Raw genomic sequence first — 11,637 nt, forward strand, 5'->3', positions numbered from 1 at the left:
TCTCTCTCCAGGTTCTTTTTATAACCTTCCCTCCGTCAATGATTTCATCATCGATATTCTTCTGGGATCTCCCAGCGGAGAGGTAAACAGCCTTTTCTTTGCTCAATAGACTGCACAGAAGAAACACTGTATATCGCTAAAGCTCCTTTTACACTGGTCAAAAAACCCACGAAGACGTGCTAACATCAGGCCTTTGTCAGCAATGGAAAAGGGTACAATCGGCGTTCACACCCGGGTCAGGTGAAGGCGGGGACCTGAGTGTTTAGGTGTTTAGGTCCTAGGGGCGGGCCTCTGAACAGCAGTGATGTAAACACAACACCTGGTTGAACACACGTCTTTCAGAGCACAGACGCTGCAGACAGACCTGTCACCTGTCCAGCACGGCGCTGCTCAGGGATGAAAGACTGAACGGCAAGTTTCACCGATCGAAGTGTCTCTCACTGAGGCGCCGACACGTACAGAAGCACCAACGACCTGAGATGTCTCGGATGCGTTTTACCAGTTTACACCGTGGCGAGCAGCTCACTGTTTTCTGCATCTTTGTGTGTGATGGTGGCAGTGTGTCCTCGCAGTGTAAAAGGAGTCAATTGAATTTAAAAAACGTTCTTATATTCACTAATTTTGGTGTAAAAACGGTGTAATATTGCAGCGTGTGCTCAAACATGATTTCTCTGTCACTTCTCCGTCAGATCCGTCGTGTGGCTTGTGATCAGCTGTACACTCTCAGCCAGTCTGACACCTCAGCCTTCCCCGAAGTCCAGAAACCCAACCTGTTCCTCATCACGGTCATTCTCACTGCGCAGCTGCCACTGTGGAGTCCCACGTCCGTCATGAGAGGAGTCAACCAGAGGTATTCAAGCAGCAAACACCAGATAAACTCAAACTTCTACAGAGCTCTGTTGCTGATGGAGCTTTTTCTCCTCAGGTTGCTGTCCCAGTGCACCGAGTACTTCGACCTAAGATGTCAGCTTCTCGATGACCTCACCAGTAAGCCAATCAATTTCCAATCAGTCGCTTCTATCAAAAGCCAGATATGAAGTTATTGTTATAATACAGCGCCGACATCCACTGTGTATTCTACATCTCTCTGCCTTGTATTCTCCCTCCCTCTCTCCACCCGCCTGACCTGCTCCAGCGTCAGAGATGGAGGTGTTGAAAGTGAGTTCAGCCACCATGCTGGAGGACGAGATCTCTTGGCTCGACAACTTTGAGCCAAGCTGGAGCTCAGAGATGGAGACCAGCGAGGCGGACAACATCCTCCTGGCCGGACACCTCCGACTCATCAAGACCTTGCTCTCGCTCTGTGGCAGCGAGAAGGAGCATCTAGGTGAGAAACACATGCACACATACACACAAACACACAAACACAAACACACATGCACACAAACACACAAACACACATGCAGATTATCAGCACACTCTTCATTGACACTCACTCTTGTCAACATGTATGTTTCATGCTCTTGTTGTATTATTGTTTTTTGTGTCTTGTGTCTTTTCCTACAGTATTTAGTGATGTTTGATGTCACTGTCTCTTATCCCCATGACAATAAAGTTTGAATTGAATACATTAAACACATGTTGTATATAATGTGACCATGTGTAACTCTTCTCTCTTCCAGGGGCGTCTCTGATTCAGCAGCTGTTGGATGACTTCCTGTTTCGAGCCTCACGCATCATCATCAACAGTTCCAACCCAACACCTTCCCCAGCTCCCAGCCACGACTTCCATCCCAAGTAAGTCACGTTCATCCTCTCCACGAGCTTTAGTTTAGTTTTCCTCAGGTTTTTAATCAGTGGAAAGATTGTGAGTAATTACAAAATGTTATTTGCTGTTTGTTTGTTTTTATGGAGAAATCACTGCAAACCATCGCCATAATCTTTCATTGTGTGTCTTTGTGTGTGTGTGTGTGTGTGTGTGTGTGTGTGTGTGTGTGTGTGTGTGTGTGTGTGTGTGTGTGTGTGTGTGTGTGTGTGTGTGTGTGTGTGTGTGTGTGTGTGTGTGTGTGTGTGTCTGTGTGTGTGTGTGTGTCTGTGTGTGTGTGTTCAGGTGCAGCACAGCCAGCAGCAGACTGGCAGCCTACGAGGTGCTAGTGATGCTGGCAGACAGCTCTCTGTCAAACCTCCGACTCATCACCAGAGAGTTACTGTCCATGCACCACCAGTCTGATCCTTCCCTCTGCAAGGAGTTTGATGTAAGACACGGATTGAAATACGTTTCTGACTCTAATATTTGTTGTGTAATAATATCTTAGATGTGACACTAGCTCCTGTCTCTCTGTCAGTATCTGCCCCCGGTGGAGAGCCGATCAGTCTCAGGTTTTGTGGGACTGAAGAACGGAGGAGCCACATGTTACATGAACGCCGTCTTCCAGCAGCTCTACATGCAGCCAGGCCTGCCGGAGGTGCTCACGTTTCCTCTGCTGTTTGTCTTCTGTATTCACCAGAGAGCATCTGCTCTTTCAGTCCAGACCCAGTTTCGCACAGTGAATCTAATATCAGTGAGTGTGTTTGTTTGGTTTAAGGCTTTCCTGTCCATCGAGGACGACACAGACCAGCCAGAGGAGAGTGTCTTCTACCAGGTCCAGTCTTTGTTTGGACATCTGATGGAGAGCAAGCTGCAGTACTACGTACCTGAGAACTTCTGGAAGGTAAGGGACCGTTGAGTTTTTGTGGAGGTCAGCAGTGTGCCCTGATCTTACACACCGAGTGTCATTACGATGCTAAATAAGAACTGATTTACATGGTGAACAGAGAAATTGCCTGTTATATGCAGAACGTGGATGATTCAGTTTGTTATTTTCTCTGTTTTCTCAGCATATTCATAAAGTGTTGATCCATTTTTCTGTTGCAGATCTTCAAGATGTGGAACAAGGAGCTGTATGTGCGAGAACAGCAGGACGCCTATGAGTTCTTCACCAGTCTGGTGGACCAGCTTGACGAACATCTCAAGGTAGAATTCACAGGAAACACAACAACTCAAAAACGCATTAGTTGTTTATTAGAAGATTGTTTACAGTGATTTGACTCTTGACAAAAATTCTCTCCACCAGAAAATGGGCCGAGAGCAGATCTTCAAAAACACATTTCAGGGAATCTTCTCCGACCAGAAGATTTGTAAGGACTGTCCTCACAGGTCAGCAGGAACCTTTATGTTCTCCACGCTTAATGTTTCATTATGAGACACATCACACATGATCTTTGACCTCTGACCTCCGGTCACACAGGTACGAGCGTGAAGAAACGTTCATGGCGTTGAACCTCGGAGTGACTTCCTGTCAGAGTTTAGAGATCTCATTAGACCAGTTTGTCAGAGGGGAGGTGCTGGAGGGAAGCAACGCCTACTACTGTGAGAAATGCAAGGAGAAGGTGCGTGTACTGCTCTGATAGATTTTTTTTTTTTGTTTAACCTGCCACACTGACATCACGTGTGTTTAACGAGTGTGTTTCTGCACAGAGAACCACAGTGAAGAGGACATGCATCAAATCCCTGCCCAGTGTTCTCTGTATCCACCTCATGCGCTTCGGCTTCGACTGGGAAAGCGGACGCTCCATCAAATACGACGAACAGATTCGGGTACAAAGTATTTCTAATCCCACGATCGCATACTTCTGTTTACTGAAATGCATTTCCTGCTTTTGTTGCGGCACCACAGAACTGAAAACACGAGTCTGTGTGATTTGTTGCTGGTGCACAGTTCCCCTGGGTGTTGAACATGGAGCCCTACACCGTCGCTGGGATGGCTCGACAGGACTGCAGCGGAGAGGGCGGCGAGGGGCGGGGCGACGGGATGTCAGGAGGTTCGCCCAGGAAGAAAGTCACGATTTCTGAGAACTACGAACTCGTGGGAGTCGTCGTCCACAGCGGTCAGGCACACGCCGGACACTACTACTCCTTCATTAAAGATCGCCGGTAAGAGACGCTGTGGTCAGACGTTCCTTATTTAAAGAACTAATGTCATGTGCTCGATGGAGCTGCTCCACAGACTGTATTTTCCAGCTCCCGCTTTACGTAAGAAGCACATTACCAGTGATTAGTGGAACACATTAATCTGTTGCTTTAGTTTTCCAGGCTTTTGGGGGCTTCCTTGGGACACATTAGCGCAGCATCAGACTTTGTGTGGGCTCCTGGTTTTAGAGTGTAAGCGTCTCCAGATGTCTGGCTCTGGGAGGCCTGAATGCTCAGCGGAGGAGTGGAATGTAAAGAGGCCACAGGAGCTAATATCTGGCACCCAGCTCTCGCTCACTGGCTCTCTGCTGTCCCCCGCTTCAGATCGCAACAGAGAGAGTTTGTTCTCGGGAAATTAGACGCATTCCCAAGTCAGTTATACTTTATATTAGACATGTATGTAGGGATAAACATCGAGGCAGTGAGAAATAAAAATCGCTCAACTGGCAGGATGAGGTGGACGTTATATCCTGGGGGCAAACCTGCACTGCAGTATTTTTATCAGGTGTACTGTCGGCTGTAATCCAGTGCGGTGTGCTGTACCATCTCATCTGTCATATTCTGCTGCAAACTACTTATTAAAGCAGAAATGTCAAACTCTTGTGAGAGAAAAGACCGCAGCAGAGTCAGGACATATAAATGTTTTTGTTACTTTTTATTTTCGTGCTGAGTTTCCAGTTCTGAGGCGGCAAATAGTGATTAAAAAAAAAACCTCTCAAACCTCCCCTTCGTTCCTCCTCTCCTCCCTCAGTGGCAGCGCCAGGGGACGCTGGTACAAGTTCAACGACAACGTGGTGGAGGAGTTTGATATGAACGATGAAACTCTGGAGTACGAGTGTTTTGGAGGAGAGTACCGCCCCAAAGTCTATGACCAGTGTGAGTAACCTGCAGAAATGTGTGTACCAACGTTCACCACATCACTAAACTAAACAACCACACACACACACACACTGCATTCTCATGAGGCACAAACAGATGAATCTTGACGTGTGTGTGTGTGTGTGTGTGTGTGCAGCCAACCCGTACCCTGACGTGCGGAGGAGATACTGGAACGCCTACATGTTGTTCTATCAGAAGATCAGCGACCAGAACTCACCCGTCCTGCCCAAGAAGAGCAGAGTCAGCATCATGAGGCAGGAAGCTGAGGACCTGACACTGTGAGTCTCTTCTCCACCGTGAACAATATTCACCTCGTAAACATCGTCAGTGGGTCATTGATCATTTATCGCTCTCCATCTCTCCCACACCGGGGTGCAGCAGTCAGCAGAGTAACGGAGCTGTGGGCTGTACATCACCTTTCTGCCTTCGACAGCTCCGGTTTAAACCGACAGTTATTTGACGTAGAGTGGTGTGAGGTAGTCGTGCACCGTCGGTGTGTTACCTGCAGTAGATTCAGATCAGTTTAGAGAGGCAGCAGGAAACAGACACAAGCAGAGGGGTCAGTAGAGTAAAACGTGTTTTAGACGCTTTTAAAAGACACCCATCGAAACAATCTAATATCTGTTTAAATGAAGCTTCATGTAGAATATTGTGAGCTCTTTATCTTCCCGTGAAAACAGCGGCACTACATTGATACCTACGGAGCGCACTGTATGACACTGATCCGAATCTACGCATGACCACCTCGCACAACCCCACGTCTAACAACCCGAACTATCCCTTTAATGTTGAACGTAGAACCAGTTAAATGCATCAGCCCAAACGCTGCTCTAGCTGTTATCACACAGCTGTTTTGTTTTTATGTTCCCCAGGTCTGCACCGTCCTCTCCTGATGTTTCCCCACAATCCTCTCCTCGCCCCCCGAGGGCCAACAACGACCGCCTCACCCTCCTCACCCGTCTGGTCCGCAAGGGAGAGAAGAAGGGCCTGTTCGTGGAGAAGATGCCGGCCAGCATCTATCAGGTAAAGTAGCGTCTGTGTCCAGCCGCCTCAACATCCGTCCTGCCGTGTGACGGAGGAACGATCAGCTCAGATCACCTGACCTCTCCTCGTGTCTTTGTCTACAGATGGTGCGTGACGAGAATCTGAAGTTCATGAGGAACAGAGACGTCTACAACAGCGACTACTTCAACTTCACCCTCTCTCTGGCCTCCGTCAACGCAGTACGTGTCTGTCTGTCTGATCGAGTCTAAATACAAAGCAGAGCTGCACGGTGATATGAAGCTTGATTTATAGACGCCGTAGTGTAATAATGAGTCATCAGTGCTCATCTCCAGGTTCAGGAAGCAACTATTTCCTTTTTATATTTACATCATTGTATTTCTTGAAATATCTGAAACTAGAATCAGACATGTTTTAAATCCTGTGCTATGATTCATATTTAGTTTAACATGATTTTGAAGCTCATCTACTTTTACTTCCTGATTGAGAAACCTGGATCAGGCTTTAAGCCCCGCCCATTCATCTTGGGGCTTTTTCCATCTGAACTATCTGATATTTTCCCGTTTACATTTCACTTGTCACATGAGTACATGACTATCATTCAAACATGATTTGTAATGAAAGGAAAACTAACACTCCACACAGCAATAATACACTTTATAACAACGGCAACTGTAAATCGTACACAAATCACACGGTTTGATTATCAGTGATCGGTTTGAGATTGTTTTTAAAAACTGTGTTACAGACAAAACTGAAGCATCCAGACTACCAGCCTATGGCCAAAGAGAGTCTCCAGCTGGCTGTTCACTTCCTGTTCCACACCTACCTGCACACCAAAAAGAAACTCCGGTACGTACACACATGCGTTCGTCCACGTCTGCGAATACTCTCTCTCTCTCTCTCTCTCTCTCTCTCTCTCTCTCTCTCTCTGTGAGGCAGCAGAGTTATATCTGCACTACACCTGTCTCTCCTGCAGGGTGGACACAGAGGAGTGGATGGCCACGGTGGAGGTGCTGCTGTCGAAGAGCAGCGAGGCGTGTCAGTGGATGGTGCAGTACCTGGTCGGACCAGAGGGCCGAGAGATCACCAGGTCGGTGCAGAACAATTCTTGCTTGATATGACGTGTGATCGTATGAGTGAGACGTGACGTGTGAGTAAGCTGTTTGTCATGTAGGAATTCAATTATAAAAGCACCGGTTTCTGGAGTTGAGCTTAATGTTTCTCTGAAGTCTGAGTGTATTACTGAAACTGCTGCTGCAGGAACATCAGAGAATAATCACTTCAGCTTCGTGCACTTCCTGAAAAGTGGAGCACAGTCTGAACTGTGTGTTTGTAAGGGTGATTTTTTTATTTATAGGGCTTTGGCCTGCTGTAATCACTGCAGCATTTTTGTAGCTGTCCTAGTGAAATGTGATACTACAGACTTGGCAGCTCCCAGCGTTTCTCCCTCATCCTGATCAATACACATTGAACTCTCTGGCCTGTTAATGCTGCTGCAGCCAGTGAAGCTACACACACACACACACACACACACGTACATGCACACACACACCATGTGAGCCTCTGGGCAGTGGTATTAAAAACACCTGTGTGCATGTTGCTTGTTCTCTGGATGCTGATTGGCTGAAAAAGCAGGTCAGCCTGTGGAATGTAAGCATGTAGAGTCAGAGGAGAGTTTCCCAAAGTCTGTGTGTGTGTGTGTGTGTGTGTGTGTGTGTGTGTGTGTGTTGTGAGAAAGGTGTCGTCGTCTCACACGCCTCTCTGTCTCGGCATGGCGTGATCATATGGTCCCAAGACATGATTGGTTGTCAAACATCGGACGTCTGGCTAACAGCACATCCCGGCCCCCTTCACATACCACACTGTCCTTCCCACAGGAAGCAGACACACAGTGTGTCGCACGCCGTGGTGTTTCTCAAGGCCAAAGCCACGAGTGTTGTTTTTCTTCTGCCCTGTTCTCCACATTATCTCCTGCTCTCTCTCTCAGAAAAAGATGTTTTACACATCAGCATCACGTGTTGACATGAGAGACGAGTGTGTCACTCATTCTGCTCATGGTCTAAACAGCATGATGTCCTCTGTATACCTTCCGTAGGGTTTGTCTGTTGGAGTGCAGCGTGAGGGAGGTGAGGGTGGTGGTCGCGTCCATCCTCGAAAAGACCCTGGAGAGCGCGCTTCACTTCGGAGACCCAGGATTGGACAGTTTGACCGACGCCCTGCTCTCCTTATTGGACAAAGATGTTCCTGAGAATGTGAAAAACTGTGCGCAGTACTTCAGCCTCTTCAGTAACTTCACTCAGAGGGTAAAAAATCTGTGTCTCTCTGTCTCTCTCTCTCTCTGTCTCCCTCTCTCTGTCTCTGTCTCTCTCTCTCTCTCTCTCTCTGTCTCTCTCTCTCTCTCTCTCTCTCTCTCTCGTTTTCTCCGGTACAAACATGAACTGAAAAGTGTTTTGTCTTTGTGCTCGCTCTCTCAGGGTTGCGGTCCCTGTCAGTTGTTGTTAAAACACTCAGCTTATCGCCGGATGCTCATCTTCCTGTTGGGACCCAACAGGCAGAACAACCAGGTAGAGCTGCGTAATATAAAGTTTACAGTGCACAATGATAACTTTTCACTCAAGAGCTTCTTAACCTTAAAACTGTTTTAACTCCTTGACCTTTGTGCTCGTTGTACGTCGCTTCAATAAACAACCAGAAAATGCTTAAAGTGTAAATGTAGATTTGAATTGAATCTGTATTTAAGATGCAAGAATGACACATTATTTGCTTTTTAAATTAAATTATACACGGTGTGTTTTTCCAGAACCGGCGGTGGAGTCCAGCTCAGGCTCGGGAGTTCCTCCACCTGCACAGCACTCTGGCCCTCATCACTCTGTACTCTGACCTCGGCCCTCAGCGGACGCACGGTGAGACACTGACATCAGACCTTTTTCTCACACACGGTCCGTTGTCGTTTTGGTACCACTCGCCCTTATAAAGCATTTATGAATGATTAATAACTACTTTAGAATAACAAGGGGCAACATTGACCTGCTGCTTGTCAAATCGTGAACCCGCATTCATCTTTCTTTGTTTTCTCCATCATCAGCTTCTGTACCTGCTGCTTCATCACGTTTGTTCAGTTACTAACAATTAACCACCTTTAATGGTCAAAAAGTTTCATTTGGATTCATACTCTTTTACTTCTACTTCTATTTATTACTGGTAGTTAAATTAATAAATGATGGTGATTACAATGGTTCCTTTTACCAGCTATAAATGGTATTAACTCATTAGTCAGATTAATGAGTAGTAAGCATTAACTTGAGCTTGCCAAATAGTGAACCTGCATCAATGCATTTATAACTGTTTATTTATGGCTTATAAAGTGTTAACAACCGAATTAATAACCTAATTATAAACCTTTATAAATCCTTTATGAGGCTGGTCTTACTGTGAAGTGGTGCTGATGTTTTTCTACTGTCTGACTCTTTATTTGTCACCTTGTCGTCCTTCGTAGCTCCAGGAGGGTTTAAGCTGCGTGTGAATAACGTCCCATCCTCCACCCCCCTCCTCCCCCTCCACACGGATATCATGACCTCGCTCTTCACTCCAGAGGGACAGCCTTACCTTCTGGAGGTAACGCACAAACAAAACAGGATTTTAAACTTGTTTCAGGACTATAATCCCGTTAACGCAAGACAAGCGTTCAAAAGGCTCCGAGTCTGATCTCGTATTCTTCCCACCAGGTGATGTTCGCCATGCGTGAGTTGTCGGGCCCGCTGGCTCTGCTGATAGAGATGGTGACCTACTGCTCGTACTGTAATGAGCCCTTCTCCCTGGGTTTGCTGCACCTACTCAAGGTAAAAAGAAAAAGCTCTGCGAGCCTCAGAGAAGCAGCTGCCAGAGCCGACAGACAGTTAGTAAATGATGATGTCTTAAAACCTCGTGGGTCCTCGTGTCTTACAGACCCAGCTGGAGACGGCGCCGCCTCATGAGCTGAAGAACATCTTTCAGATGCTGCAGGAGATACTAGTGAGTGACCCTTCACCTGTTGATCTCTTCATAACCGTGTCATCGTATGATGGTTGTTGCTAACCTCAGTGAACTCTTTGCCTCAGGTGGTGGAAGATCCCCTGCAGACCCAGAGACTGAAGTTTGCTTTTGAGTCAGAGAAAGGCCTGTTAGGTAGGTCTTTGTTGTTGTTGTTAATCTAATGCCCACAGCTGGCACAGCTGTGAACTGAAGCAGAGAGAAAACCATCTTGTACGTCACAGTCATCTGCACTGTAATGTTTTTCCTATTAACATTGTTGGTCGACGGCCATGTCACTTGGCAACTTCATCCGTTTTTGTGTATTAAAAGGATTTAAATGGATGAAAATATAAAACCCCTCTCTCTCTCTCTCTCTCTCTCTCTCTCTCTCTCTCTCTCTCTCTCTCTCTCTCTCTCCCTCTCCCTCTCTCCTCTCTCTCTCTCTCTCTCTCTCTCTCTCTCTCTCTCTCTCACAGCCTTGATGCACCAGAGCAACAACATGGACAGCAGGCGCTGTTACCAGTGTGTGAAGTTCCTGGTTACATTAGCCCAGAAGTGAGTAGACGTGAGGGTCAGAGGTCAGGGCTGGAGGGGAATGAGAGCTCTCCTCTCTTTGACAGATTAACTGGGCAACATAATTCTGAGCCTCCTTTTCGTTTTCCCACCAGGTGTCCTCCAGCCAAGGATTACTTCAAGGACCTGTCTGGTCACTGGAGCTGGGCCGTGCAGTGGCTACAGAAAAAGGCAAGCTGCTAAAACACTGACTGTTTATGTCAGAGGATTACACTGTGTGGGTGACAGTAGACAGCTGACAGGGTGGTTCACCGAGACGACGAAACCCCAAACCAGAGATTCACAGTTTCAACCTTTTTAATGGATCTTCAGTCCTTCAGTCCACTTTCATTGACTCTACTCATTTCAACCAATTTTTACACTTAAGTTTTTATTGTTACAATATTTTTTCATACAATTAAAGGAGCTATTTGTAAGTTTTGCTATTGCTACATAGCTAACGTTAGCATTAGCAGCTGTTGACTTACCACTCTAGATGAAACCCTAACCCTTAATTCCTTTACTCACCAACAGCTGTCTCCAGATGTGGAAACAAACACCAATGTGAACTCTTGTCTCTATCACTTCTTTTCTTCTACTGAAAGTTAGCATGCTAACCAGCTAGCCCCCGCCCGTCTTCTCACTTTCTGACAGTGACTCACTGTATCCTCCGGTCGTGCTGCTCAGAGGACGTATTAAACGTCTCGGCATGTAAAGTAAACGTAACAATTACCATCACGCGCTCACGGGAGGAAACCACGTTCAGCAGCAGAGGAAACTTACAAACAGCCCATTTTTAACATCTTTGTTTGGCCAAGTTTTTATTCGTCCTGCTGCCTTCAGTCCATTATTTCTAGTGAACACCTTCAGCTATTTATCCAGCTATTTAGTCCAACTCTCACCTTCTAACTACAGTTCTTCTTCCCTGGTTGTGAGTCGCTGCCTCAGACAACAACACGTCAGACTCTGTGATGCTGATCATGTTCCTCTGTCTCCCTTCAGATGACAGAACACTACTGGACTCCACAGAGCAACGTCTCCAATGAGACGTCCACCAACAAAACCTTCCAGCGCACTATCTCTGCACAGGTACACACACACACACACACACACACACACACACACACACACACACACACACAGAAATACTATAATAACATTGTATATCAGCATGATATGACCCTCTCCACTTTCACCAACACCAGTAGTCAAACACACACTCCTCTGCTCTCAGTTTAACT

General features: G+C 46.6%; 1 protein-coding gene across 1 annotated transcript in view; it reads left to right on the plus strand.

Moving 5' to 3' along the window:
* Positions 1-11,637, plus strand: part of usp24 (ubiquitin specific peptidase 24) — a 32,606-nt gene that overhangs the window by 17,304 nt on the left and 3,665 nt on the right. The window contains exons 37-65 of the mRNA XM_022751386.1: positions 12-82; positions 690-850; positions 926-987; positions 1,136-1,327; positions 1,623-1,737; positions 2,051-2,195; positions 2,286-2,405; positions 2,526-2,651; positions 2,855-2,953; positions 3,054-3,136; positions 3,228-3,369; positions 3,458-3,577; positions 3,699-3,913; positions 4,701-4,825; positions 4,965-5,106; positions 5,701-5,851; positions 5,956-6,051; positions 6,579-6,682; positions 6,810-6,923; positions 7,929-8,136; positions 8,308-8,397; positions 8,634-8,736; positions 9,330-9,448; positions 9,559-9,672; positions 9,779-9,844; positions 9,931-9,997; positions 10,321-10,399; positions 10,513-10,588; positions 11,399-11,485. Coding sequence (XP_022607107.1) covers positions 12-82; positions 690-850; positions 926-987; positions 1,136-1,327; positions 1,623-1,737; positions 2,051-2,195; positions 2,286-2,405; positions 2,526-2,651; positions 2,855-2,953; positions 3,054-3,136; positions 3,228-3,369; positions 3,458-3,577; positions 3,699-3,913; positions 4,701-4,825; positions 4,965-5,106; positions 5,701-5,851; positions 5,956-6,051; positions 6,579-6,682; positions 6,810-6,923; positions 7,929-8,136; positions 8,308-8,397; positions 8,634-8,736; positions 9,330-9,448; positions 9,559-9,672; positions 9,779-9,844; positions 9,931-9,997; positions 10,321-10,399; positions 10,513-10,588; positions 11,399-11,485 — 3,392 coding nt within the window. The remainder of the gene's footprint in view (positions 1-11; positions 83-689; positions 851-925; positions 988-1,135; positions 1,328-1,622; positions 1,738-2,050; positions 2,196-2,285; positions 2,406-2,525; positions 2,652-2,854; positions 2,954-3,053; positions 3,137-3,227; positions 3,370-3,457; positions 3,578-3,698; positions 3,914-4,700; positions 4,826-4,964; positions 5,107-5,700; positions 5,852-5,955; positions 6,052-6,578; positions 6,683-6,809; positions 6,924-7,928; positions 8,137-8,307; positions 8,398-8,633; positions 8,737-9,329; positions 9,449-9,558; positions 9,673-9,778; positions 9,845-9,930; positions 9,998-10,320; positions 10,400-10,512; positions 10,589-11,398; positions 11,486-11,637) is intronic.

This window comes from Seriola dumerili, unplaced genomic scaffold, assembly GCF_002260705.1.
Source record: "Seriola dumerili isolate Sdu_G_001 unplaced genomic scaffold, Sdu_1.0 BDQW01000155.1, whole genome shotgun sequence".
NCBI classification, from domain to species: domain Eukaryota; kingdom Metazoa; phylum Chordata; class Actinopteri; order Carangiformes; family Carangidae; genus Seriola; species Seriola dumerili.